Here is a 25,795-nt window from a genome sequence, read left to right as displayed (position 1 = left end):
AGACCTGCATGGGTCGTATCGACCTGCGATGGATCTGAGTCTTCACTGAGAGAGTGTGGAACAAGGATGTCTACATCTACATCTGATACTACTAACCACAGACTGGAGGTCATCTGTTCAGGTAACAAACAATCACTTCACCAATGACAGTAATCTATACAGTGTCTTATTTTATACTACCTACCTACCTACCTACCTACCTACCTACCTACCTACCTACCTACACCTACTGTACCTACCTGCCTGCCTGCCTACCTACTGTCTGTACCTATACCTACCAACCTAAAGTAATCTACATATCCATCATCTATCCATCCATCTACAGTACATAATACATATCAACCTATCTACCTGCAATGTGTCACAAGTAAGGATGAAGTGGTATGCAATTTTACAGTTTTACGTCTAACAAAATGCCAGGGTGTACAGTATTTCACTGTATTTCTTTCTTCAGTACCTCAGTGTGTGACACCATCATGCAACCATGTATACAATCAGAGAAACAAGGAGAAACAAAATGCACCACCTCCTTTTTTTCAACAGGAAAATAAAATGCTGTACTAGAGGATCCATGTACTCTGTTACACTGTAAATAATGTATGTATTTATTTATTTATGTACAGTATTTATGTATTCTCTTCAGCTCTCCATGTTCAACCAGCACGCTACATAACAGGTAAACACGTTTTAAACAAACAACTAAATATCGGATTGTAGCATCAAACTGTTTTGATCAAAGTATATTATTATTATTATTATTATTACCCCACATAATATAATTTTTACCCATATTAATATTATATTCTTCACTGCTATTCTATTATCTCTGTTCAGAGTCTGCTGATTTCAGGTTGGTGGGAGGAAGCAGACACTGTACTGGTATGGTGGAGGTGAAACATGAGGACGAGTGGAATCCATTAAATCCTTATGCCTGGAGCCAGAAGTTATCATCCGTAGCATGTAGACAGCTGGACTGTGGTAATGCTGTTTCAGAAAAGTTTAGCTCTGGTTCTTATAACGAACCTGCTTGGAGGCAGATGTCTCGCTCATGTGTTGGATCTGAATCTTCCCTAACGGAGTGTGGAAGATGGGATGACTATTATTCCGAAGAAAGAATGGAGTTGACCTGTTCAGGTAACAAACAATGGCAGTGATCGTGATCTGATTCTTTTTAACTATTAAACTTGAGTGTGTTTTTAATTTTCATTTATTCACTTATTCTCATTGTTTAATTTCTATGAATTAAAGTTTTTAAAAGACAGCTAAAAATAAAGCGTCACAGTATCTAGAATAATTTTATTGAAACCCCCCCCCCCCCCCCCCCCCCCCCCCCCACACACACACACACACACACACACACACACACACACACACACACACACACACACACACCCTCTCTCTCACTTCAGGGTCTGTGAGGTTGGTGAAAGGGCCTAGTTTGTGTTCAGGCAGAGTGGAGGTGAAGTCCGATCAGTCCTGGGTCTCAGTGTGTGAAGGCGATTTTGACCAGCAGGATGCAGAGGTGGTTTGTAGGCAGCTTGACTGTGGGGCTCCTTCAGTCCTCCAGGCAGGGCTCTATAGACCATGGTACGCTACAATGTCGACCAAAGACTTCCATTGTGAAGGCAGTGAGTCTGCTCTCCAGGACTGTAGAACCTCAGACTCAACTAGAAACACCTGTTCTCCTGACAAGACTGTTGGACTCACCTGCTCAGGTAAGACACACTACACTTTAGGTTTTATTATTATTTAATTACATTCACCATAGCCTTTACTTATTTTTTGTCTCTGTCTGTACAGAACCGGATCTCAGGTTGTCAGGAGGAACCAGTCACTGTGCTGGTATAATAGAGATGAAATTTAATGGAGAGTGGAGACCAACTGACACATTCCATTGGAACCTGAAGCAAGCATCTGTAGTGTGTAGGCAGCTGGACTGTGGCTCAGCTATTTCAACAAAAAAGAGAAAAAGTTTAAAGCAACCTGTATGGTATACTGGATATGAGTGTGTTGGATCCGAATCTTCACTGAAAGAGTGTAAGGGATCATATTACGATCATGACTCTCCCAGCAACAACATAGAGGTGATCTGTTCAGGTAACCAACAATGACCTCAACAATGACAGTAATAATCTATACAGTCTCTTTTACTTGCGCAATCAGAGCTCACAAGTACTGCGATCGACTGGGTATGTGTGTGTGTGTGCGAGTATTCCTGGTGATGATGCCAGTGATGTCAATGGCATTGGCATCTATCATATAAATAGAGAAGTCAGTAGGTCAGTAGGTCAGTCAGTCACACAATGCATTATCTATTCAGTCGCTTCAGCGACTGATCCCAAATTTAACATGGCATTGGCCATTAGCATTATACACACGCCCGAATTTCATTTTTCCCAAATTCAAGCTATTTGTTAGCGTTTCTTCACCACTTCTGTTCAGCCTGTTGTCAGGGTTACGGTCCGTTCCTCCAGGCCATGGGATCTGTAGCCCCGGGCCCACACTTCTCTTACAGTTAGGAAAGTTGCAGTGACGAGAGACACACGCTCTCTCTCTCTCTCTCTCTCTCTCTCTCTCTCTCTCTCTCTCTCTCTCTCTCTCTCTCTCCTCTCTCTCTCTCTGTCTCTCTCTCTCTCTGCATGCATGGGTCACGCATGCACCGGGTGATGTGTGTCTCATCTTCCAACGGGTATGGAAAAATGATGTGGAGCAAGCACATACATCCCCATACTTCTATTCACCTAATTTTGCTGTTAAATTATTTGTATCCATCATAAATATACACTCCTCCATGGGCTGCCCCTTACATTATGATGCTCCCACATATTCTCACGCACGCACCAGTAACAGTTACTTTCCCCATAACCCACACTCTGCACATATTTTGCAGCACATATCTTCGAACGGGTAAGGTCTAGTATATCATAAAATATCAGTTTTCCTTGGAAGCAGTGATGCCAGTGGCGTGCTCTGCTTGCACACAAGTAAGCCATACACTTGCGCAAGCAGAGCGTGCAAGTACTGTGATCGGCTATGTCTGTCTGTTGTCTGTCTGTCTGTCTGTCTGTCTGTCTGTCTGTCTGTCTGTCTGTTTGTGTCCTCCCCTGTTTAAGACTGTAGCCCAATCAGGGATCAGCATCTCTGGCAACGTCAACATTAATAGGCAATGAGGGACCAGTATTCCTGGTGATGCCAGTCGTGATGTCATGGCCATTGGCATAAATAATATATCTTTTTTTTTTTATTATTATTTTTTTTTGGAAGTGGTGACGCCAGTGCAAGACGCAAATTGGCACCTCGACAGAGTGCATTTCTAGTCCTATCTCTGTATGTAAATACAGGCTGGGTAATGTGGGTACACTGTAATAAGTGGTGGGTGCAGCTTTGGGGAAGTTAATTTAAGCATTAAGATCTTTCAGTTTCCTCCTTTTTAGTTCAAGTGGTAACATTACATGAGTCCACAGTTTTTTTTATTTTGCATTGATACAACTTGTTTGTAAAAACAACTCTCTCCTTCCAGTAGTCCCTTTAGGTTCACAATAAAGACTCCGAATTAACTCCGAATGCACCACATTTATGCAGTTTATTATTAACGGTGTGTGTATTTGTGGGAGAGAGAGAGACTGAGAGACGGAGAGAGCCTGCAATGCACCTGCACCCCCTGCACCTAGTTTCACTTCATTTACAATCTCTGTCATTCTTGAATAAAGATAACTAAAAAAGAAAGAGAGGCTGCCCATCAACAATGCTCTGATGAAGGCTCATATGAATAAGCGTTAGTTTGTTGGTGTGTGCCAATAAAAGATTGGATTTTTTTTTTCTCCATTGATTTGGAATTTTGGATGTGCTGCCTTTTTTTTTTTTTTTTTTTTTTTTTTTTAACTGCTTTTTATGTGAACTTTAATAAATGAATAACCTTACATTGATTGTGAGGACCAATTTTCCTGGTCCTCACAAAACAAAAAACATTAAGGTTGGTGTTAGGTTTAGGATTTAGTGAAGCTATGCTTCGTTGTGAACAACTCTCTCTCTCTCTCTCTCTCTCTCTCTCTCTCTCTCTCTCTCTCTCTCTCTCTCTCTCTCTCTCTCTCTCTCTCTCTCTCTCTCTCTCTCTCTCTCTCTCTCTCTCTCTCTCTCCCTCCAGAGTCTGTGAGGTTGGTGAATGGGACTAGTTCATGTTCAGGCAGAGTGGAGGTGAAGTCTAGTCAGTCATGGGTCTCTGTTTGTAAAGATGACTTTGACCAGCAGGATGCAGAGGTGGTCTGTAGGGAGCTTGGCTGTGGGGCTCCAATCTTCCAGGGGGCGCTCTATGGAGAAGCGAAGGCTCCAATGTCGACCAAAGAGTTCCATTGTGAAGGCAGTGAGTCTGCTCTCCTGGACTGTAGAACCTCAGACTCAACTAGAAACACCTGCTCACCTGACAAGACTGTTGCACTCTCCTGCTCAGGTAAAAGACAAACTACACTTTATGTTTGGATTATTATTTTACAATAAAACGTATACGATTATATTTTTACTGCTTATTCTCTTGTCTCTGTACAGCGCCTGAAGATATCAGGTTGGGGGGAGGAACCAGTCGCTGTGATGGTATATTTGAGATGCTACACCAGGGAGAGTGGAGACCAGTAGATGAGCATCATTGGGAATGGCAGACAGCAGCCTTAGTGTGTAGACAGCTGAGCTGCGGCTCTGTTGTTTCAACAAAAGAAACTAGAAAACATGAACAACCTGTGTGGGCGCTTAGATCGGCATGTGGGTCAGCTGATTCTTCACTGAGGGATTGTATATTAAAGCACGATAGTACATCTATCGAGGTAATAGCGTTGACCTGTTCAGGTGACAACCAATGACTTGAACAATGACAGTAATCTATAGTATCTAGGATAGAAAGCATACAACACAATGAACATCTTGTTTCCTTGACAGTCTTAAGGGTAAGGGTTTGTGTAAACTGAGTTCCACTGGTTTGGTGGTTGGTTGCACAGAGACATACAGAGAAATACTGTAAGATCAATGATTAATGCAATCATTTTCATGTTAAAATAATGGAACCTGCTACCGCTCAACTCTGCTGTAGACATAACAGTATATCTTTTGCTTGTGGGTCATGTAACATTTTTCTCTTCATTGCTGGAATTGTTAATTGCCTTTTTAATATTACCACCTATTTGAGCAGAGGCCACTCTCCAAGAAGTCAGGCAGAAACTTCTGCATCATGTCATGCAGCACGGATATGTCATAGACCAGTGTTTCCCAACAAAACTAAGAAATACCTAACCCTAACCCTAGCATATTTCAGTTTGTCCTATTTGCAGCTCTGTCCAAGACACCTGATGGTTACCTGTTCAGGTGAACATTAGCATGCTCATGTATGTAGAAATAACCATTTATGGACGTATTTGTTTCCTGCTGTCTATACAAAGAGGACTTGTGAACTGGATTCTGGAGACTTGCCTTGCATGTTGCGGCCTCTATACTTTGGCTCCTGCTTTGTTATTAAAAAGACTGATTCATTCCACTCTGCATTTTGGGGGAATTACTTTTTGAGAGTAGTAGTGAAGTAAGGTTACTGATCGGTCCCCGCTAAACCAGACATGGTTTCATGGGTCGGGGGATTGTTAAAGGAAAATTCCAGGATAAAACATATCGCCCCCTTATGTGCCTTTTATCATGTACATACCTGCTTTGGTGGATTTATGTTATAGTCGCCCCTGGAGTCATCCCGACCTCTCCCCACAGCTAAAACGGGGCTAAATATAAGTCAGACATAAGCGCTAATTTGCACCACTCCAAAGGCACTTTCTTCTTCATAAATCTTCTATTTATAGTTCCAAGTGACGCAGCAGTCCGCTGTTAGACCCCCAATAGTATTCCACATCCTGGACTGGTCAGTGTTTACATCCCAATAGTATCAAGAGAAGAAGAATGAAGTCTTGTGTGTGTATATATATATATATATATATATATATATATTAGGGCTGTCAGTCGATTAAAAATCTTAATCCCATTAATCGCATGATTGTCCATAGTTAATCGCACGATTAATCGCAATTAATCGCATATTTTGTATTTGTTTTAAATCTACCTTAAACAGATATTAATACTCATATCAACATGGGAGTAGACAAATAGCCTACTTGCTTTATGCAAATACAGCATATTTATTATTATTTGGAATAATAACAAATACTGTCGATAATAGGCCTAACAAACATATAACATTAGGACAGATTAATAGTGAAAGGACCACCGCTCATCGAGGTGCTGCATGCCTGAAGAAGGTCTATGACCAAAAGCTTGCACTTTATTTAACTGAAAATAAAGAACATGATTTTGCACACTTTTGAGTGTGCGGAGGCTCCCTTAAATCTTTCATTAGGACAGATTTAAAATAAACTTGGCATTCAATCACTAAACCCCAGCATCCCTATTCTAAGGGGATATTCACCAAAAGTAGCAGATTTACAAGCTCATTACAAGATGCTACAAGAGCTTGTAGATTGGCTATTTTTGGTGAAGAGAGTTGGTGTATAAATATAACTCAAGTACAGTGCAACTCAGGGGTGTTTTACAAAGCAAGCATGAGGCATTAGAGGGTCTACATTGGTTTAACTTAAGTAATATTGATACATTCTAAATATTATCAAAGTATTCTGAGGCACCCTGGACTGGTGTTATTGGGCACCCTAGTTCACTATGAGAAACCCAGCTGTTATGATAGTACTGGAGACACTGATGGCTCGTTGGAGATGTGTGGCACACAAGCCATAGTCAGCCAGAGCTGCCGGATTTCAGCCGGATTTGGGCCATTTCAGCCGGATGGGCCATAACAGGCCCAAACAGGTTTGGGCCAAACCTGTTTGCTATGTGGGTTCTCTGGCCGTTGTTGCATGCATTTGGTGGTCACTGTTGGTGTGTTGGTGCGGGGGTCTGGGAAGCACTGTATAAAGGACGTAAGCTACTATGTGCTCGTGTACAAGTTGGAGTGCTCCTGTTCCGTGTGTCTGGGGCTCGCACAGTCTACAGATGTGCCGTTCGACGCTTCGGTATTTGATGTGCGCGACGCCGTCAGCAGTGATATTGTGGTTGTCTGCTGCAAAAATCTCCGCCGTTTTGTCTGTCTCATACATAGAGTTATGGGGTCTCATACTATGACTAGCCCTGCTGCTAGCCGCATCACACACTGACTGACTGTTGTCAGAGCATTCGCTTCCTCACTCTCTATACTACGGAGCGCACCGAGGCTCAAACATCAGCTGCGTTAATCGCACGTTAAAAAAAATATCGGCATTAAAAGGATTGTGAGTTAACTAGTTAATAGCGCGCTAAATTCGACAGGTATAATATATATATATATATATATATAGCAGATCTACAAGCTCACGTGCCATATTGTGACTCTACTGGTCTAAGAAGAACCACTGGACAAGTAGTAGTCTGCAGAGTCATGCGTCATCCTGTTGAGGTTTATTTCTCAATAATAACCGCTTGATTCTTAATGATTCTGTATGTATATGGTTATTATACAGATATGTGAGGACTGAGGACAGGAGGAGATTCCACCATATTCCACAAACTAAACTAGGTCGATTCAGGTGAACAGGTAATCTATTGTTGGTTGATGAGAAAGTGTTGGACCATTAATGTGAATCCATGCGTATCGTAAGGTGGGTGGTAAGGTATGTGCAGTGTGACAACGGAAGAATAAACTTGATAGTCAAAACAGATACGTACATGATGAGTGATTAGATAATGAAGGGTATGGCAGGCTTTAAAGGAATGCAGTGTCGCAACCAGTGACATGCTGGGCCCCTGATTCAGTTTTTAATTTAGGATGCATCATCAGTAGCGCCTTCAGGTCTTGGGGTGTTTCGGCCTTGACACTATACACCCTCAGCTCGGGGTGATCAGTCCTGAACTTGTGTCATTAGTCCGATTAGTCATGAGAGTCGCTTTTATATTGAATGGCTGACTTCTAATGGGACTGTGCAAGGCAGGGGCGTCCTTTTCCCTGAGTCAGGCCTAGGCTGTTTTCGGCAAAAAGGTTTGGTGTAGAGCAAGTACAGATTGATAGGTCAAGTTTATTAAGGATTGACGGTTCAAGTGGTTAAATATCTGAAAACACAAACTGACATGAATCCAAAATACACTGATGATTGTGCTGTCAAACAATTAAACTATATGGAATCTATGAAAAGGTTGTGGGGGTCCCTGCTTCATCTCTCTCTCAACTAAGGGGTCCTTCCTTGGCCTGAAAACTTGAAGACTCCTGCCTTTAACATAAAAATTCCAGATTGCATTGTTTAGGTGATGATAGGCATTTCATAGGGTAGATTCTAGTCCCTGTGTTATGACAAAGACACATCAAACAACACACAGACACATTCGTTTTTGATTCAGTTCATCAGAATGCTTTATTGTTGGGTTTCTGAGAACGGCAGGCAGCTTTGTGTAAAAGGTTGATGTTGGCTGTTGATGCTCAGTCGTCTGAGTCCAGGGTGTTGGTCGTCATGGTCGAGGAGCTGACCTCCTCTCCGTCCACGATCTCCTTGGTGACGATCATCACCTTACGCGTCGTTGTCGTTTTAGTTTCAGGCCTGTGGGACACATTGGGACACAGTTAGACACGCGTGTCTGATTTTCTCCATTCAACAGTAGAATCCTCAGTCAATTTAACTCTGAGAGTGTACAAAATTGAAACAAACAGACCCATTTGTCTGCCTTTGTTTAAACTCTTAGAGTTACAAATGGCCATGGACACATTAAAACATAAATTGTAATGGGTGGATCAGTCAACCAATAAAAACTTGTAATTTTGATGAAGTGAACAATGCTGTTGTTAATGTTTGTACTATAACATTTGAAATGGCTTCTGCAGAGGTATAATGTATAATGCGATTTAACCTATTTAGACCATTTAGACACATTTTAACCATTATTTTATACGTTCGCTATTGAAAAAATAGCAGATCTACAAGCGGCATACATAGTACATACACTGAGTGCCGCGCTATGAGCTTGTAGATGTTTGTTTTTGAAAAATCTTGAAAATGTTTGCAAATCTTTTGAAGCAAACATTTTTAACTCATATCTTTGCTTCTGGGGGGTCCCTGGAACAACATACTTTGAGATGGGGGTCCGTGGCCAAATACTCATAATTTGGGGTTCCTCGACTTAAAATGTTTGAGCACCACAGATGTATAAACATTTCAGATTTTTTGGGAGGATTTAAAAATCTTAGGGAGTCTTAGGGAGTCCTCAATTCACAGGCTGGAAGTATTTCCAATTATTTCCAGCAGGGCTATAGTTTGAAGTCTCAATAACAAATTGTGACAAATCTTTTGAAGTGAAGTGGACATAATGCCATTCCCCTAATCCTCCCACATGACGGCTTGCATGTCAAGTTATCGTTGTTGTCGGGTGAAAACCTTCTATGTCTCAAACCGTTCGTTTTGTATTTATCATTTTAAAAACGATCTTGCGAGGCGTTGTGTGCTTGTAGATCTGCTATTTTCACTAGTCCTGTGCGACAGTCTTGTGTGATGAAGCAGGGCTTTGCTTTACGAAAAAACATTCAAATTTGAAACCTGGAGATACGAGGTTTCTGCCCGACAGTGACGTTATGTATCTCGTGTGTAAATACACTCACATGTAGAGCTCTCCGTCCAGCAGTCTCCTGTACTCTGCGATCTCCATCTCCAGCCTGGTCTTCATGTCCAACAGCATCTGGTACTCCTGGCGCTGGCGCTCCAGGTCAGCCCTGAGCTGACCCAGCTGGTCCTCCAGGCTGGTCACCTGTCTCTGGTAACCCGCCAGCATGTTGCCGTACCTGCTCTGCGTGTCCTCCAGGGTGCCCTCCAGAGAGCTTTTCTGCAAAGGGAGGAAGCATAGAGAGATGGGAGGATACTCAAAGCCCCTTTTCCACTGGCCCAACACCACACCACACCACACCACACCACCCCACACCACACCGCCCCCTTGTGCCAGGTTTTCCACTACAAGGACCTGGGTAGAGTGGTGTAAAAGTGGTACTAAACATGGTACTAAAAAGTATCCTGTCTAAAGTAGGTCTGAGCTAGGCCAAACATGGCCAAACTCTTCATAATGACTGATCACTCACTGACTTTTCATTTAGACCACCAGGATATAGTTGTAATACATGATAATAGATTCTGTGTTATAACCACTAGTATAATCTATTATAGTGTATTATAATTATCATAGTAATACATTAATACTGTATAGTGTATTATAATCACAGTTATAATCCATTTTAGTGTATTATAATTTAGGATAGTTGTAATGCACATTTATATTGTATTATAATCACAGTTAAAGGGGTCAATTTGTTTCTTACCAATAGGGTACCTTTGTGTAATGGAAAATGTAGATATTTTCATGTGGTGCGGTGTGGTGTGGTGTAGTGTGGTGTGGTGTGGTGCTAAAGCTGCAGTCGAAAAGGGGCTTTAGAGATGTTCTAAAGTCAGAAGAAGTTTAGTGAGATTTGTGTCGCTTTGTGTCGCTTTGGATTTGGGAGCGTTTTGCTCCTGCACGGATTCAAGCCTGCGCTCCATTTCTTCAAGTCTGAGATGAAGAAATGTGAAATCGATCTTGGCCCATTTGGCTGTTATAAAGCTTTGAATGACGGAAGGTGCTTGTCTAACTTCTGTTTTACATAAGTGCTGTTTGCTTGGTGTCATTCGACACGCCCTGCAGTGGGTCATGTTCGTTCACGTAGGCGTAGGCCTATAGTAAAACTCTTTGTTGTGCACAAGTCTCTCTCTAAGAACCCAGCCAGTGTATGTTTTGTTATAAACAAAGAAAGACAGGGAAGAGGACGCTTGTTTATCCTTTGAAATTTGAGGCGTCTCTCAAGACAAAATGACAGAAAACAGGAACTACGGTTGGATGAAGACAGGAGACCTACCATGCTGAGCTGTGATTGGAGTTCGATCTCCAGACTCTGCAGGGTGCGTTTGACTTCGTTGATCTCGGTTTTGGATGACTGGAGCACCTCTGTTTTCACGGCGACATCTTTGTTCAGCTCATCTGTCTGTGATAGGACAGAATATTGTAATAATACTGTTTGATGATCACATTATACATTATTCAGGCCGATTGAACCATTTCGTCACTGTCGGGCAGAAACCTTGTATCTCCAAGTTTAACATTTCTACGTTTTTTCACGAAGCAAAGCCCTGCTTCATCAGACAAGGCCGTAGCACAAAAGTAGTGAAAACAGACGATCTACAAGCACACAACGCCTCGCGGTGCGAGGCGTTGTGTGCTTGCAGATCAGCTGTTTTCACTAGTTTAAATCATTTTCAAAATGATAAATGCAAAACAAACGGTTTTGGACATACAAGGTTTCCACCCGACAACGACGATTTACTTGATGTGATGTGTTTTTCCACATCAAATAATATTTTTCATAAGTAGTGAATTATTATTAATGAACAGAGTTCCATTGTCCTATGATTCACTGCTAGTCGTCCACACTTACCTTCTGATTGAACCAGGTCTCCAGTTCTCTACGGTTCTTGGTGGCGACGGTCTCATAGTGGTCTCTGATGTTGGCCATGACGGCGGAGAGGTCCTGCTGAGGAGCAGCGTCAACCTCCACGTTCACCTGGCCGCTCATCTGGTTACGTATGGACAACAGGTCCTGGAAGGGGAATAAGCATTACAACGGCTTCAGAACCTTCGATGACATTTTTTAACATCTATTTCTGTTGTCTAGGCTAGTGGTTCTCAACCTGTGGGTCGGGACCCCCAGAGGGGTCCCCAAAATTATTTTGGGGGCTCCCCAGATGTTTAGCTAAATGTTAACATTGATTTTTCACTCAACAGTAAACAGACCAACATACAGTATAAGTGTATACAGGGTATCTGCACATTTATAAAGTGGCAATTTAAGGACTTTAAAGACCTTTTTGGTACCTCTGGTCAGACATTGGTAAAATTGTCAAATAGCCTATTAGAAGCAGAAATTGTGAAAATAGCAGATCTACATGCTCATAATGCCTTGCGTGTTGCATGTAGATCTGTTATTTTGGAATGGAATAGACAGAGTCAAACTAAATGTGCCAACTCCTACAATTCCAAGGTCTTGTGCAGGGTGGGGGTGGGGGGTCCCCAGTTCAAATAGTTTGGGGGTCATAGCCTGAAAAGGTTGAGAACCACTGGTCTAGGCACCATGGGTTTGACCATAGCACCACAGGCTTTTGCTCTCATGAAGTGATGCTTAAGTTTACGTCTAAATCTGTTGATTGTACAAATATTAACAGTCAATTACTGTATAGTACATTGACCCACAGATAACTCAGGCTCTATCGTATACATCAAGACAATGCGGAGAACTGAAGCCCACCTCCTCGTGGTTCTTCTTGAGGTGGATGAGCTCCTCCTTCAGTCCCTCGATCTGCATCTCCAGGTCTGACCTGCTCATGGTCAGCTCGTCCAGGAGCCTCCTGAGGCCATTGATGTCTGCCTCCACACCCTGACGCATGGCCAGCTCGTTCTCATACCTGCGGGACAACACAGTCACAGTCACTCTCGTTCCCACTTATGGAAAACCAAACCCGTTTCTGTATAGAAGTTATCTCTATATACAGAAGGTGCACTGGTGCATCAATTCCTTGCTTGTGACATCGGTATATTGTATACTGATGAAATTTATGTTTGCAGTGGTGTAAAGTACTGTAATTAAGTACATTTTTTAGGTATTTGTACTTTACTTGAGTATTTCCAATTTTCAGTACTTTTACTTCTAATCCACTAGATCTGGGATCCAAATTTTGTACTTTTACTCCATTACAATTATTTAAAAACTTTACTTTGCAGATATAAATCATTATATTAAAAACATACATGAATCCACTTTAGCCCTATTTTATACTTAGGCCATTTGAAAAAAATAGCCGATCTACAAGCTCACAACGAGCTTGTAGATCTGCTATTTTCAAACATTTTGTACTTTTACTTTTGGTACTTTAAGTATATTTTCATGCCAATACTTTAATAGTTTTACTCAAGTACAAATTAGAATTCCAGACTTTTTACTTGTAAGGGTGCCCTCACACCAAAGTACCTATGAGAGTGGAATCCGCGTTCCGCCAATGCATTTCAATGAGAGTGAAGCAGTTTCATGCCAGCAGAGGATTTCTGCAAAAAACGCTCCCTTATCATTGAAATGCATTGGCGGAATGGGGAATCCACTCTCATAGGTATTTTGGTGTGAGGGCACCCGAACAGAGTATTTTTTCTACATTGCAGTACTGATACTTTTACTTAAGTAAAACATTGGAGTACTCTTTCCACCACTGTCTGTGTGTCAATAACTGACACACAGAGATGTCGCACCAACCATTATGGATTTAGCTTCCTTCTGCCCTGAAGCTAAAACCTAAAGCCTTGTAGAACCATTGTTCAGTCTGAAGAGTTTGTCAATAATAGTTAGTCTTTGACTAGTAGAATCAGCCAGTTCAGTCATTGGTGCAGCAGTTGTGTGCGCTTACTTGGTCTTGAAGTCATCTGCTGCCAGCTTAGCGTTGTCGATGCACAGGTAGATTCCTCCATTGGTACGGGTGGCATCCTGGATCTAAAACAGATATAATGTGGACATGTTTGTTTTTTTGATCACATGTCACATGTACTGTAATGCATTAGTACCGTAAGGCAATATGTTTTACTGAAGTTCTTGTCTGTATGTCATAACATAGACACACAGCAGTGGGAAAGGAGTTTCCATATATGCAAAACCGGTGGAGTTCACCGAACCCCCTAGCGCTAGCAGACATAAAAATAAATGCACAGGGTTTCTTTTTTGTAGTTTACATAATATCAGATCATATAAAAGCACTGTAGTGTGTCTGATTCACTGTCCATGGTCCTGAACGGTTAAAACTGCATATTGTCCTCTTCTTTCTCCACCCATACAGTGTTGTGTGGGTGTGTTTGGATAAGTAATGGTAGATGGATTAACAACTATCGCCTACACTGTGGGCGTTGAGTGTTGAGGGACATTGAGGTAGGGGGAAGGGCCCTCTGTGCGTGTGTGCGTGCGCGTGTGCGGTGTGTGTGTGTGTGTGTGTGTGTGTGTGCGCGTGCATTAGAGATACAATCAGCACATGAGGGAGAGGGAGGGAGTGAGAAGGAGAGCTAGCTGTGTAGTCTTATTGTCACTAAACATCCATCATATGCCACATGAGCATTTCCCTACTGGTTATGTACAGTACACACATTAATATTCAGATCATGTTCACGAAGAAGCCTATAGGTCAAGGCAGGCCTTACATACGGTATATATATTTCATTACATTTGATTGCATTAATTTCTTTTATTATTTTTGTGTTTTATATGTTGACACATATAAAAGCCTAATCCCATAGTCTATCTTTTTGTAAAGCCCCAAACAAAAAGTTCAAACTGTGCCTATGAGTGAAACCCTCCCTCCCTGTGTTTGTCCCAGATGAGGGCTTTTAGGTGTGGCTTCAGGGCAGGCGGTCAATGTCTCATTGACTTTCCTGTAACTGAAATGTGCTGGAGGATATATAATACTACTGAGCAAACTTGTATATCAGGTATCTCTTGACTATTGTTCACTAAGCAAAGCTTTTCCCTTTTTTCTAATTCAGGACAAGCCTCTTTGCAAACAAAGTGCTTTGTCTACAGAGCCACGCCCTGAGGGGAAATCCAACTTCAAGCTGCAGTGCTCTTTTTTTTTTGTCCTGTGATGAAATGATCACCTCACTTCATTTTGATGACTTATCATAGATAGATAGATAGATAGATAGATAGATAGATAGATACACACACACACAGACAAGTTGACAAGTTGTACACATAAGGGTAAATAAGTCCTCCATTTATTTAAAGTTTTGGATATGCAAACTTTTTGGAATTTTAATTCCTACTTTTTATGCATACAGATAAGGGTATTGAGAACAAGTTGAACCACTATCTCTCCCTTTTTTTCTATTTTAAATTGAGATGACTGCAGCAGGACTAGTGGGCCAATAGGCTATACTGGATGTCTCTGAGACAGTGTGTGGGACAGGGATGTGCAGAGAATGTTAGAGAGGCAGGGGCTGAAATTTCTAAAAGGGCCTTTTGGTGAAAATATCGAAAATAGCCGACCTCCAAGCTCACAACGCGTCGCGCTGCGACGAGTTGTGAGCTTGGAGGTCGGCTATTTTCGGTGCTTGATACCACACTGAACTAAGCATAATCAAGCTACTGGAGATGTGGCGTAATGGCATGGATTTATACAACGGAGAGGGCACTTCTTTCAACATAAGATGCTGCATTCAAGTTCAAGAGAGTTTGGACAAGGTAATTCTCTTGAATGCTGCCTTCAGGTATGGCATGGAAAGGGGGCATTTGCATTTCTTTCACCATAGTAAAAAAACATGCTCTGGAGAGGGCACTTTTTACAGACGCATAAAAGGGCAGGGGCTCAAGCCCCCTTTGATGTCTATGTGTGCACCTGCCTGGTGTGGGACTCACCTGGTCCTGCAGCTCAGCGATGGCGGCCTTGAAGGCGAGACAGTCGTGCGACTCAGGCTTGGTCTTGTTCTCCAGGAACTGCCTGATCTTCAGCTCCAGGTCGGCGTTGGCCTTCTCCAGGCTGCGCACCTTGTCCAGGTAGGTGGCCAGGCGGTCGTTGAGATTCTGCATGGTGGCCTTCTTGTTGTCGTTCACGTCGATGGCGTCGGCCAGGTTGAAGCCACCCCCGAACCCGGAGCCCCCGGCGCCGGGCGCGGCCCCGTAGGCCCTGGAAGCGCTGGCACTGGAGATGCGGACCCCGCTGCCCCCGGCGCCTCCATACACGCTGCCGCTGGACAGACGGCTGGCCCCGATACGGCTGCCTGCGCTCTGGTAAGAGGGAGCACGAGCGTACATGATGTCTGGTGGTCTGTGGTCTGTCTGCTTGCTCCGGACGGAAAGGAGAAGGGAGGACTGAATGGGGAGAGGCTGGTCACAGCTGCCTTTTATGTCACAACAAAGAGAGAGGGAGAGGTGGGGGTGTCAGAGATTGTTCCAGCCCCCATTGCGGGCTGGCCTTGGGCCAATACCTTGAGAAAACATAAAACATACACAGACACACACACACACAGAGAACAGGCCGTGTACAAAGTCATAATCTGGAGATGGAATGTTAACCATAGGCTGTTGCACAATGATGGTGATGATGTGCAACGCAGGAACACGGATGGGCCGCTCCAATTGTTGCGATGCGGTCTAAAGGAATTCTTTCAGCGTGACACACTCCGTTGTAATTTCACCCACTCAGACTGGATTCACATTTCAATGCTCAAAGTCTAACCCACCCAAGCACACACGCACACACACACACACACACACGCACACGCACATGCACACGCACACACACACACACACACACACACACACACACACACACACACACACACACACACACACACACACACACACACACACACACTTCCGCGGCCCAGATTCCTTTATACCTGCCTGTACCTGCCCTGTTGTTCCTCTTTGTGTGTCTGTTGTCTCAGAGGGGAGGTGCAGAGATGCTACAGTCCCTCTCTCATGTCGGTGATTACGTGGAAACAATTAAAGCATCCTTTGTGTCTGTTCTTCACGTCAAGTGTTGTCAGCCACAGCTTGGGGAAATAAACAATATCAACGTGCATTCAGTATATCAGCTGTCCCATGAACTTAACTCAGGCTCAGGGGTGGCCGCACCCTTGCTGCCGCAGCCCCTATGGGATGGCGTTCCCCTCCCTGTCCAATCTGACCCCTCCATGGAAGCCTTTTAAATCCAGCCTCTTTTATTCACTAGCTTTTGAATCGCCCTGTTGTGGCTGATCTCTTTCATATTGTTAGTTTTTTTGTGATATGATTTTTGTCTACAGACCGGGAGCTGTACCTTTTCATCCACGGCAACCCTGAATTACCCTGTTCATTTTTAGAAAATGATCATATTACCGTGCGCTACGTAATATGTCACAGAGAAATATCCGTTTGAATCAGAACTGAATGAAAATAACTTTTAACCACTTGAACCCCAGCATCCCTATTCTGGGGGGAAGGTTCACCAAAAATAGCCGAACTACAAGCTCACATCGCCTCACAACGTGACACGTTGTCAGCTTGTAGATCGTCTATTTTTGGTGAAGAGAGTTGGGGCAGATGGAAAAAGTATGTTTTACTAAGCGTATAGTGACAGTGATATTGATGAATTGCAAATATTATCTGATTATTCTGCTGCAACCACTTTGGGAAACCCTGGCCTACAGCACTTTGGTCAATGAGAGTTGTATTAAAATCTAAATAAATTGTACTTGACTTGACATGAACATGTATGTTTGGGTTTTGATTTCAGTATGACTAGTAAGACGCCTCAGGGCGACAGTGATGTATTTCGGACCAGTTACCCATATGATCCATGTACAGTATATAGTACATCCCTTTTATGCCCATACATGGAGATCCCTGTCTGAACCAGCTGCACAGATATGGGCTGTCTTCCTCCATATATGGGCATTCCCATGAAGTCCTGTTAGATATGGGCTTAATACATCAGGGATCTCCATATATGGGCATGAAAGGGATGCTGTTAGAGTGGTTTCCATGACATCACAACATACGATATATTGTATGCCCATAAATGGAGATCCCTATCTGAACCAGCCACACAGATATGGGTGTCTTGGCCATCTGGCCAGTGATATATATATCGATGACATCAGGGATCTTCATGTATGGGCATAAAAGGGATTCTGGGGAATACCCATATATGGACTTTTACATACCGTAAAAGGACACAACACAACAGAGAACTTCAGTACAATCCAGAGGGATGTTCCGATTCCACCGCACAATGATAACCTGGTATATGATCCCAGAACCATCGCATGTAGACTGCACTGATTCAAGGTTAGTCACTGAGTTCTTCACTCTGTCGCATTCCAGTTAAACTCATTGTTATCACTGTTACCATGGTTACCCAGTGTTCTTAATGGTTAATGTAATGAGAACCACATCTCCCAGTAGTAGAACATTAACTAGAGCCGACTCCAAGCTGACCACTCCAGACACATCCTGCCCTATTTATGACCTGAACAGGTTTATGAGACACAGCAAATCTCTCTCTCTCTCTCTCTCTCTCTCTCTCTCTCTCTCTCTCTCTCTCTCAATTTCAAATTTATTTCAAAATGCTTTATTGGCAAATAAGAAAATAAAATAAAATATGTTTTACATTGCCAAAGCATTCATATAACATAAAACAAGTACATTGCAAATACAAACATTACATTACGTATACAAGTGAATGACATATACATCCAAATAACAATAATGAATAAATTAACAAGCAATATAGTAATAGTAAAAACAACAAACAAGTGAATTACAAACAATGAGACAACCGTGACATGCAGCAGTTACCGGTAGTGACTTTGTTTAGCCAGATGTGCTTGGCTCTTCTGTCCATTGGCTGCCCCACGGTTGATGTCAACTCACAAATATTGTGCAGTCAAAAAAGTAGACTGTTCTCCAGAGGGCCATACTGACTTCGATAAAGTGAGGGAAGGGCCACACATTGTACAATTGAATTGAGACTTGAAACATATAGTGGGCAGTGCTGAATTATGTTAAACCTGCATGAATGTGGTACACATGCCACTGATGCCAGACTACAATAAGGTACTTGCTTTCACAGCTGAAAATTGTTCAGTTATTGTCTCCACCAACCGAAAGGCAGGTGGAGACACCGTCCGTCCGTCCGTCCGTCCGTCCGTCCGTCCGTCCGTCCGTCTGCTAATCTCCGGCACCGTTGGCCCTGTCGCTGACAAAAAAGCCTGAAATCATGAACGCAGTGTGCGATTTTGGTGAAATTGTGCATGCACATTCCCAATAGACAGAGGAATTAATGCAGCTTAAAAAATCCAAATCCAAATCAGCCTCATGGTCGCGTTATAACAGGCCGATTCATGTTTTTACCTATAACTACACTGATCAAGTGTAGAACTTTTTATGTGCACTCCCTAGAGGCCAAGGAAAAACCTTTGCCCTGCATTTTTCATATCTGCCTTTTATAGCGCCACCAGGAGGCCTACTTATGTAAAACACATTTTTTCCTATTATTCCTTGAGATTTATCCAAAAATCATACAAATCAGTATATAGTCATGTCGAGACAGATCTGTCTGATATTTCACATTCCATCCTAATTGGCTTTGCAGGATTGGTCCATTTTGAACTAAATTACTTCATTCATGAACGCAGCTTGTGATTACAGAGAATCTCTGCACACACATTCCCACTAGGTCAAGGAACAAATGCCACTCCTTTCACTTTAGCCTGTTATAGCGCCACCAGCAGGTCGACTTTTGCTAAACTAATTTTTGGAACAAAATGCCTTGAATCTTGCATTCATTGTCACATTGCCGTTAAAGGCCAGACATGGCACCCTTTTCACATTTAGCGCCACCAGGAGGCCACAATAGCGGTGCCGTTGACCCGGTCGTTGCCAAACTGTGCACACATACTCCTTGGATGCAATTTCAGAACTTCTGTCCCACATTTTTCACATGGGCCTATTCTAGTGCCACCAGGAGGCTGATTTTTGCAAAAATAACTTTTGGCCTGTACTCCTACAGATTTTGTCCAAAAATCACACACAGTAATTTGAACGACATGGATCTGTCCGATTTTCCATGTTCTATCCTGATTGGCTAAGACTGGCTTCCAAAGTTTGCAGGATTGGTCCTTTTTGACCCATTTTCAAATTTTCTTTCGAAAAAAAGAAGAAAATAAAAAGGTAGAAGTTGAACATTTTCAACCTGAAGCTCACTGGCCTTAAAGATTCTTCTGTGATTAACATGTAAAACATGTTTTTTTTTTCTTAGTTTTTTGAATACATGAATTTCAGCTATCACTAAAACGCCTAGCCCTAGCTCTTTCAGTGTTTAATGTGATATAGCAAAGCATAAATTCAAACATTTACCATATCATATGAATTGCTTGGAATTGATCTCTCAATCAGTAGGGAAGGCTCCTTTAAATACGGCTTGCTTTCTCTACCAATGCTTGGTTTACGAAGCTTCGGAATCATTTGCTGCTTGCTGCCTCCTCCACCCCAGCCTCCACCTTTGCATCAGTCTGGCTAAGCTCAAATACTTGTGATTGTCTGATTAAGTTACATGTCAATGTGGTTAAGCTCAAATACTGTGATTTTGACTAAGTTCATGTCAATGTTGTTAAGCTCAATACTGCATGTGATTTTTTTGACTACCATATGTTACGTGTCAAGGTTAAGCTCAAATACTGTGATTTTGACTAATTTACACGTCAATGTATTGCTATTATTCTGCTATTTGTATCCCTGTGGGGTTATTGCTTTGTGTTCCCTGATTTTGCTTAGCATGCTCAGAAAAGCTTGCACAAACTTTCAGGGAGCATCTCCTATCGCGGAGCCCTTTAAACGCCAAGATTACAGTAACTGTATTCCATTTATGCTATAAATGGTTAAATCTGCTTGTTGTGTATTCCATTTCGCAATAATGGTTAAATGACTTGACGTGAATGTTCCTGACTAAAGTATTGTTTTTTAAATCAAATATCCCCTGGGTCAAAATGACCCACGAACAGAATCAAGGTGAAGTGAACAGAACTTAAGGGTTAAAAAGCAATAAACATTTCAGTCCTTATCATCAGTGCTAAATGTTCAAAACATTCAACACATGTAAAGATCTCTTGCAAGGTGTCATCTACAGTACTTGACCACCACATATAGGACTATGCTCCACCCATTTACAATTGACATAAGCAGAAATAACTAGCAAACAATGTACAAGACATGCTGTAGGTAACTGAGCCAGACAAATAGATGTATAAGGATAAAGGATAAATGAAAACCTTGCTGTAATGTCCGCACCGCAGACCTGGGACATTGACTGTCCGTATTATGCTTTGGACTTATAATGCTACGTGTCTGTCATTCAGCATATTCTGGAGTCACAAATGTTGGACATTGACTGTCCTTATTTAGGTTTTGGAGTCTTAACCCTTAAGTGCTGTTCGGGTCATTTTGACCCGTTTTACATTTTCATTTGGAAAAAAAAGGTAGAAGTTTAAATTGTTTCCACCTGAAACTCACTGGCCTTAAAGATTCTTCTGAGATGAACATGTAAAAAAAATATTCTTGCACTACACCCATGCTACACCCCCCTCATATTTTTTGAACCTTAAGTGCTGTTCGGGTCATTTTGACCCGGAAGCACAGATGCACAGAAATACACAGTATTATGCCAAAACAGAGACACACAGTCACCCCCACTTGTCACCCCCACTTCTAACACCCCCCTTCCGAAGCCCCATTCCGAACCCTCCCCCCCTTTCCGCACCCCCCCCCCCCCCCCTCCCTACACTTAACCCCTGATGCACAGAAATGCAAGGAATCATGTACAAACAAAGATACACAATCACCCCCTAACCCCTTCCACCCCTCCAACCCCCCTCAACCTCGCCCTTATCCCCTCCCCTCCAAACACCCACCCCCCCTCCCACCTCCCTCCCACACCCCCCCCACCCCAGATGCACAGAAATAAAAGAAAGCATGTATACTAACACAGACACACAGTCACCTCCTTCCCCCCCTCCCCCTCCTATCGCCCTCACCCCCCCACACCCTTCACCCCCTCTCCTCCTCACCCCTCCCCTCCTCACCCCCTCTCCTCCTCACCCCTCACCCCTCACTTATCTGAAGTTTTCCTTGTGACTGTACTGCATCTTAGGGGAAATTTTACATTATTTTACATACACATAAGGTGCTGTAAAGTAACACTGTATTTCAGGGGTGCTGTGGATGAAAATGTTGTTTACAGGGGTGCCCTGAGACCAAAGTGTTTGAAAACCTCTGTCCTAGTGTATACGGTCAAGGGTATATTCATATGTGACATTCATGTGTGTTCACATGTGTGTTCAGCTCTATGTGAGAATGATGTCCTGTTGAACCACAAGTATTCAATTAATGGGCATGTTGTTCATACAAATATTGTCTGATTTTCATTTTGTCCTATAAGCATGAGCAATATTGCCCAGTATTAAATAAAGTAGTTTTTTTTTACATGAATTTCAGCTAAATCATTAAAAACGCCTAGCTCTTTCAGTGTTTAATGTGATATAGCAAAGCAGAAATGCAAACATTTACCATATATATCATATGAATTGTTTGGTATTGAGTCGAAGTCAATGTATCATGATGATTTGTTAAGTTAAAATTTATATTAGTGTTGTTTTTTTTAAACCAAATACCCCCCGGGTCAAAATGACCCGAACAGAACGAAGGTGTAGTGAATCTGAACAGAACTTAAGGGTTAAGGTGTTTCTGACCTATCAGTATGTTCTGTTCTGTATTTGTATAGGTTTACTCTTCTGTGTGGTTTTGGTTTCTGTTACTGCTTTTCCTCAGTGCTCTGTATCTTATTTTGAAATGGAGCCTGCGGTAGTTCTTTCATTTGTGGAAGGCAGGATGCGTTGTTGTTATCTCCCCGGACCCGGACCCCCTCTTCATTAAGCAGTTAATTCATTCTCACTCCCACGTAGAGCAGTCCGTCACCTCATGTTCATTCTCATTGGCTAATTCTCATACGCCCTCTTACCCACAATGCATATGAAGCAGTCTATTTAAGCACTTCCTGTTCTATGTTCATTCTAGATGTTTAGCTGTTACTACTGGTTCTGCAGCTGTATGTTAAAAAAAATCCCTCCACCTCCCCATTCTCCTCCTTGTAAACGTAGTTACTCATGTTATATGTATTGTTTACAGATTTTTCTGTGTTTATGGATTATGATGTGATCTCTTAAATCATGTAAATGTAGTTACTCATGTTATACGTATTGTTTACAGTTGTTCTGTCATGGCCTTATGATGTGTGATCTCTAAATCATGCAACTGAAGGTTTAATGTTATGTGCATGTAATCTGTATATTATGCTTTGCTCTGGGGGGATTGTGATATATCAGATTATGTCTCGTTCTAGCAGATAATTTGTTTATCACAGCAGAGCTACATTGCCAAACTAAGATGCAATATCATTGCATAACTGGTTATATCATTGCAATAAATGGTATGGTTAATCTTAATTGGTGTCGTTCATCCTGAGCTGAAACATAATATAAAAGAAGCGTCTTCCTGTCAGCCCCTGTAGGTCTGTTTACCTGCCTTGTCTCACCTCCCTTTGATTAGTTATGTTCTCCACCTGTATCTTGTTAGTCCCTCAGCCAATCCTATAGTTGATTTGTCTTTGAGTTCACCTGTGTGTAGTTACCCCCTGTCTATTTAAGTCCTGTATCTGCAATGTTCCCCTGTTAGTCCGTAGACCTATGTTGTGTAAATTGTGTACATTCCTGCATGCCGGTCTGCTCATTCCAATCCTGACACTTGCAACCAGACCTCAGGAATACCAAAATCTTCAACAGTTTTCAGATATCAATATGACAAATAATTTGATAGCTGTTAGTCTCTGCAACTTCCATGAACTGTAAAAGCAACTAGGAGCCAATCAGCCTTGCTAAACGCCCACCCAGCACTTGGGGGGGCCAGAACAGTCTACAGAAGACAGTCATGATAATGAGAATTCACGTGACCAGAATGGTTTACCAGGCTACAGCAACATTATGTCTTATACTATAGCTTGGCAGTCCTAGAAACACACTATGTTGGTTATTTCTGTCTATATCTGTCTATTTTTTGCGACCATAGGTCGCATTTACTACCAAAACCTCCACAGGCTGTCCGTGGGTGAGTGAGTGAGTCAGTCCGTCCGTCACACTTTTGCCCTGCTCATATCTCCACAACCGTTGCCCCCATCCATGCCAAATTTTGCACACACACTCCTTGACTGCCAAACTACAACCTCCAAGGACCCCCGGAGCCCCAGGGACCCCCAGGTCCCTGGGGGACCCCCAGATGTAAAAAATGACCAAATGTGGTCACACGTCACACTTTTTCACTGCTCATATCTCCGCAACCGTTGACCCGATCCATGCCACATTTTGCACACACACTCCTTGCCTGCCAAACTACAACCTCCAAGGTCCCCCCGAGCCCCAGGGATCCCCAGCTCCCTGGGGGACCCCCAAGTGTAAAAAATGACCAAATGTGCAAAAATGACCAAATGACCACCCCAACGGGGCTGCTCACGGGGAATTCCCGGGGACCACCCACTCCTCGTGCTCCAGAACGGATGCAAAAGTGGTGACGCCCCCAGTGGAGGACCCCCTCCACTGCAGCTCACATAAAATGCCGATAAGCGACCTACGGTCGCTTATCTCCCGATTAGGGAGTCTTACTGGTGTAGATAGTATAGGGTGAACACATGTGTTACCAATGATACTAATTCCAGTCAAACAGAGTCAGTGTGCTGCTGCTTTGCATGTTGGCTCACTTGGTTACTGGTAACACCTGTGTTTACCTACCATTTCATGTCATGTGGCAGCTGTGGAAAAAAAGCTCTATTGTATCTGTGTGACATTATAAATGGGTAGTTGTGCTCCTCTCTGTTTGGCCAAGCACAGTAAGGCTTTGTTCAAACTGCAGACAATAATGTGACTTTTTTCCTCTAATTTGATCTTGATGTATAACTCACTGTCCACACTCTTTGCAAGTAATCAGACTGCATTTGTGTATTTGCATGTGTACCTATTTGCATTGGTTGCCGTAGTAACAAGATACTGTAATAGGCGTGATTTGATTCTGTCCTATGATAGTGGCACTAGCCGAGAATAGCTGATCTACAAGCTCAAGCTCACCATGCTGATAGATATGAATTAAGATACATAATTGTATGATTTGTGTATGAGGCTCATATGACCATATAAGGTTATATTATGAACTGAACGGAATGTTATGTGGAACAGCAGTCGGCTGTTTATCGTTATTTGTAAATGTATCAATAAACCTGTGTTTACTCGGAGTTTTCTCACTGTCACTGCCTTTGCGCCAGGCCGTTTGGAGAATGAGAAACAATATCTTATCTTAGACTGTATTATGGACCAGTTCTGTTTCTGTATTGAATAATATTTTTAAGAAGTTTTAAAATATATCTGAGAAGTTAGAAGTTAAAGTTGTACCATGTAACTTTTTTTATAAAACAAATCTTAAAATTGTCCTAACTGTTAAATCGCTAAAGTTTTAGAACACCCACTCCGTTATTTTCAGCTTCTGAAGCCTTCTCTTTATATGTTTTATATGATCCTGGCCGTGGACCGGATTTCGCGCCAAAATGACGTAATCTGCATCATCTGTATACGTTGTGTATACGTTGCCCAATCACATCGCCGATCATGCACACATGGTACACTACCGGCCAATCACAGCGCATCTTGAAGTGGGGTCGCCATATTTGTAGTCGCCCGTGTGTCTCTTTACTCAAAAGGTAATCTTGCCTACCAGGCAGGGTGAAGTAGTCCGTTTCTCCGGAATGCCTGAACGCACAGGAACCAGGGACCCCTCTAAAGATAGCTCTCGGCGTTGTGGAGGCAGACGCGGGGGTGTGAAGGTACGAAAAACGGGCGAAAGACGCGAACGCGACCGCGGTTTGCTATAGGGCTACTGACCACTAGTTGAGCATCTTACACAGTATAGCTTTAAGATTAAAGATTTAAGGTAAAGACTAAGAATAACTCAAAATTTGGTGCCTAAATTATTTAATACCAACACCAACACTACGTGTCTCTGTCTTCTTGTTTTGATCTGGGAACGAATCAATGAGTCCCACGATCTTGTCTGTCATACTGTATTCCT

General features: G+C 42.5%; 2 protein-coding genes across 2 annotated transcripts in view; one reads left to right on the top strand and one right to left on the bottom strand.

Moving 5' to 3' along the window:
- LOC308284233 (scavenger receptor cysteine-rich type 1 protein M130-like) overlaps window positions 1-5,518 on the top strand; it is an 83,113-nt gene extending 77,595 nt beyond the window's left edge. Inside the window, exons 12-17 of the mRNA XM_080724789.1 lie at window positions 644-676; window positions 835-1,134; window positions 1,410-1,715; window positions 1,801-2,097; window positions 4,145-4,447; window positions 4,543-5,518. Coding sequence (XP_080580915.1) covers window positions 644-676; window positions 835-1,134; window positions 1,410-1,715; window positions 1,801-2,097; window positions 4,145-4,447; window positions 4,543-4,850 — 1,547 coding nt within the window. The 3' untranslated portion in view covers window positions 4,851-5,518. The remainder of the gene's footprint in view (window positions 1-643; window positions 677-834; window positions 1,135-1,409; window positions 1,716-1,800; window positions 2,098-4,144; window positions 4,448-4,542) is intronic.
- The window catches only part of LOC308283021 (uncharacterized protein), a gene marked incomplete at both ends in the record, with an annotated part of 211,104 nt that overhangs the window by 175,221 nt on the left and 10,088 nt on the right, over window positions 1-25,795 (bottom strand). The window contains 2 exons of the mRNA XM_080723407.1: window positions 13,518-13,600; window positions 15,509-15,990. Of these exons, the coding sequence (XP_080579533.1) occupies window positions 13,518-13,600; window positions 15,509-15,990 (565 nt within the window). The remainder of the gene's footprint in view (window positions 1-13,517; window positions 13,601-15,508; window positions 15,991-25,795) is intronic.

Source organism: Nannobrachium achirus (genome assembly GCF_963921795.1).
Source record: "Nannobrachium achirus genome assembly, chromosome: 4".
NCBI lineage: Eukaryota > Metazoa > Chordata > Actinopteri > Myctophiformes > Myctophidae > Nannobrachium > Nannobrachium achirus.
Note: the sequence above shows the minus strand (reverse complement) of the source record. Positions and strands in the feature narration are given on the sequence as shown.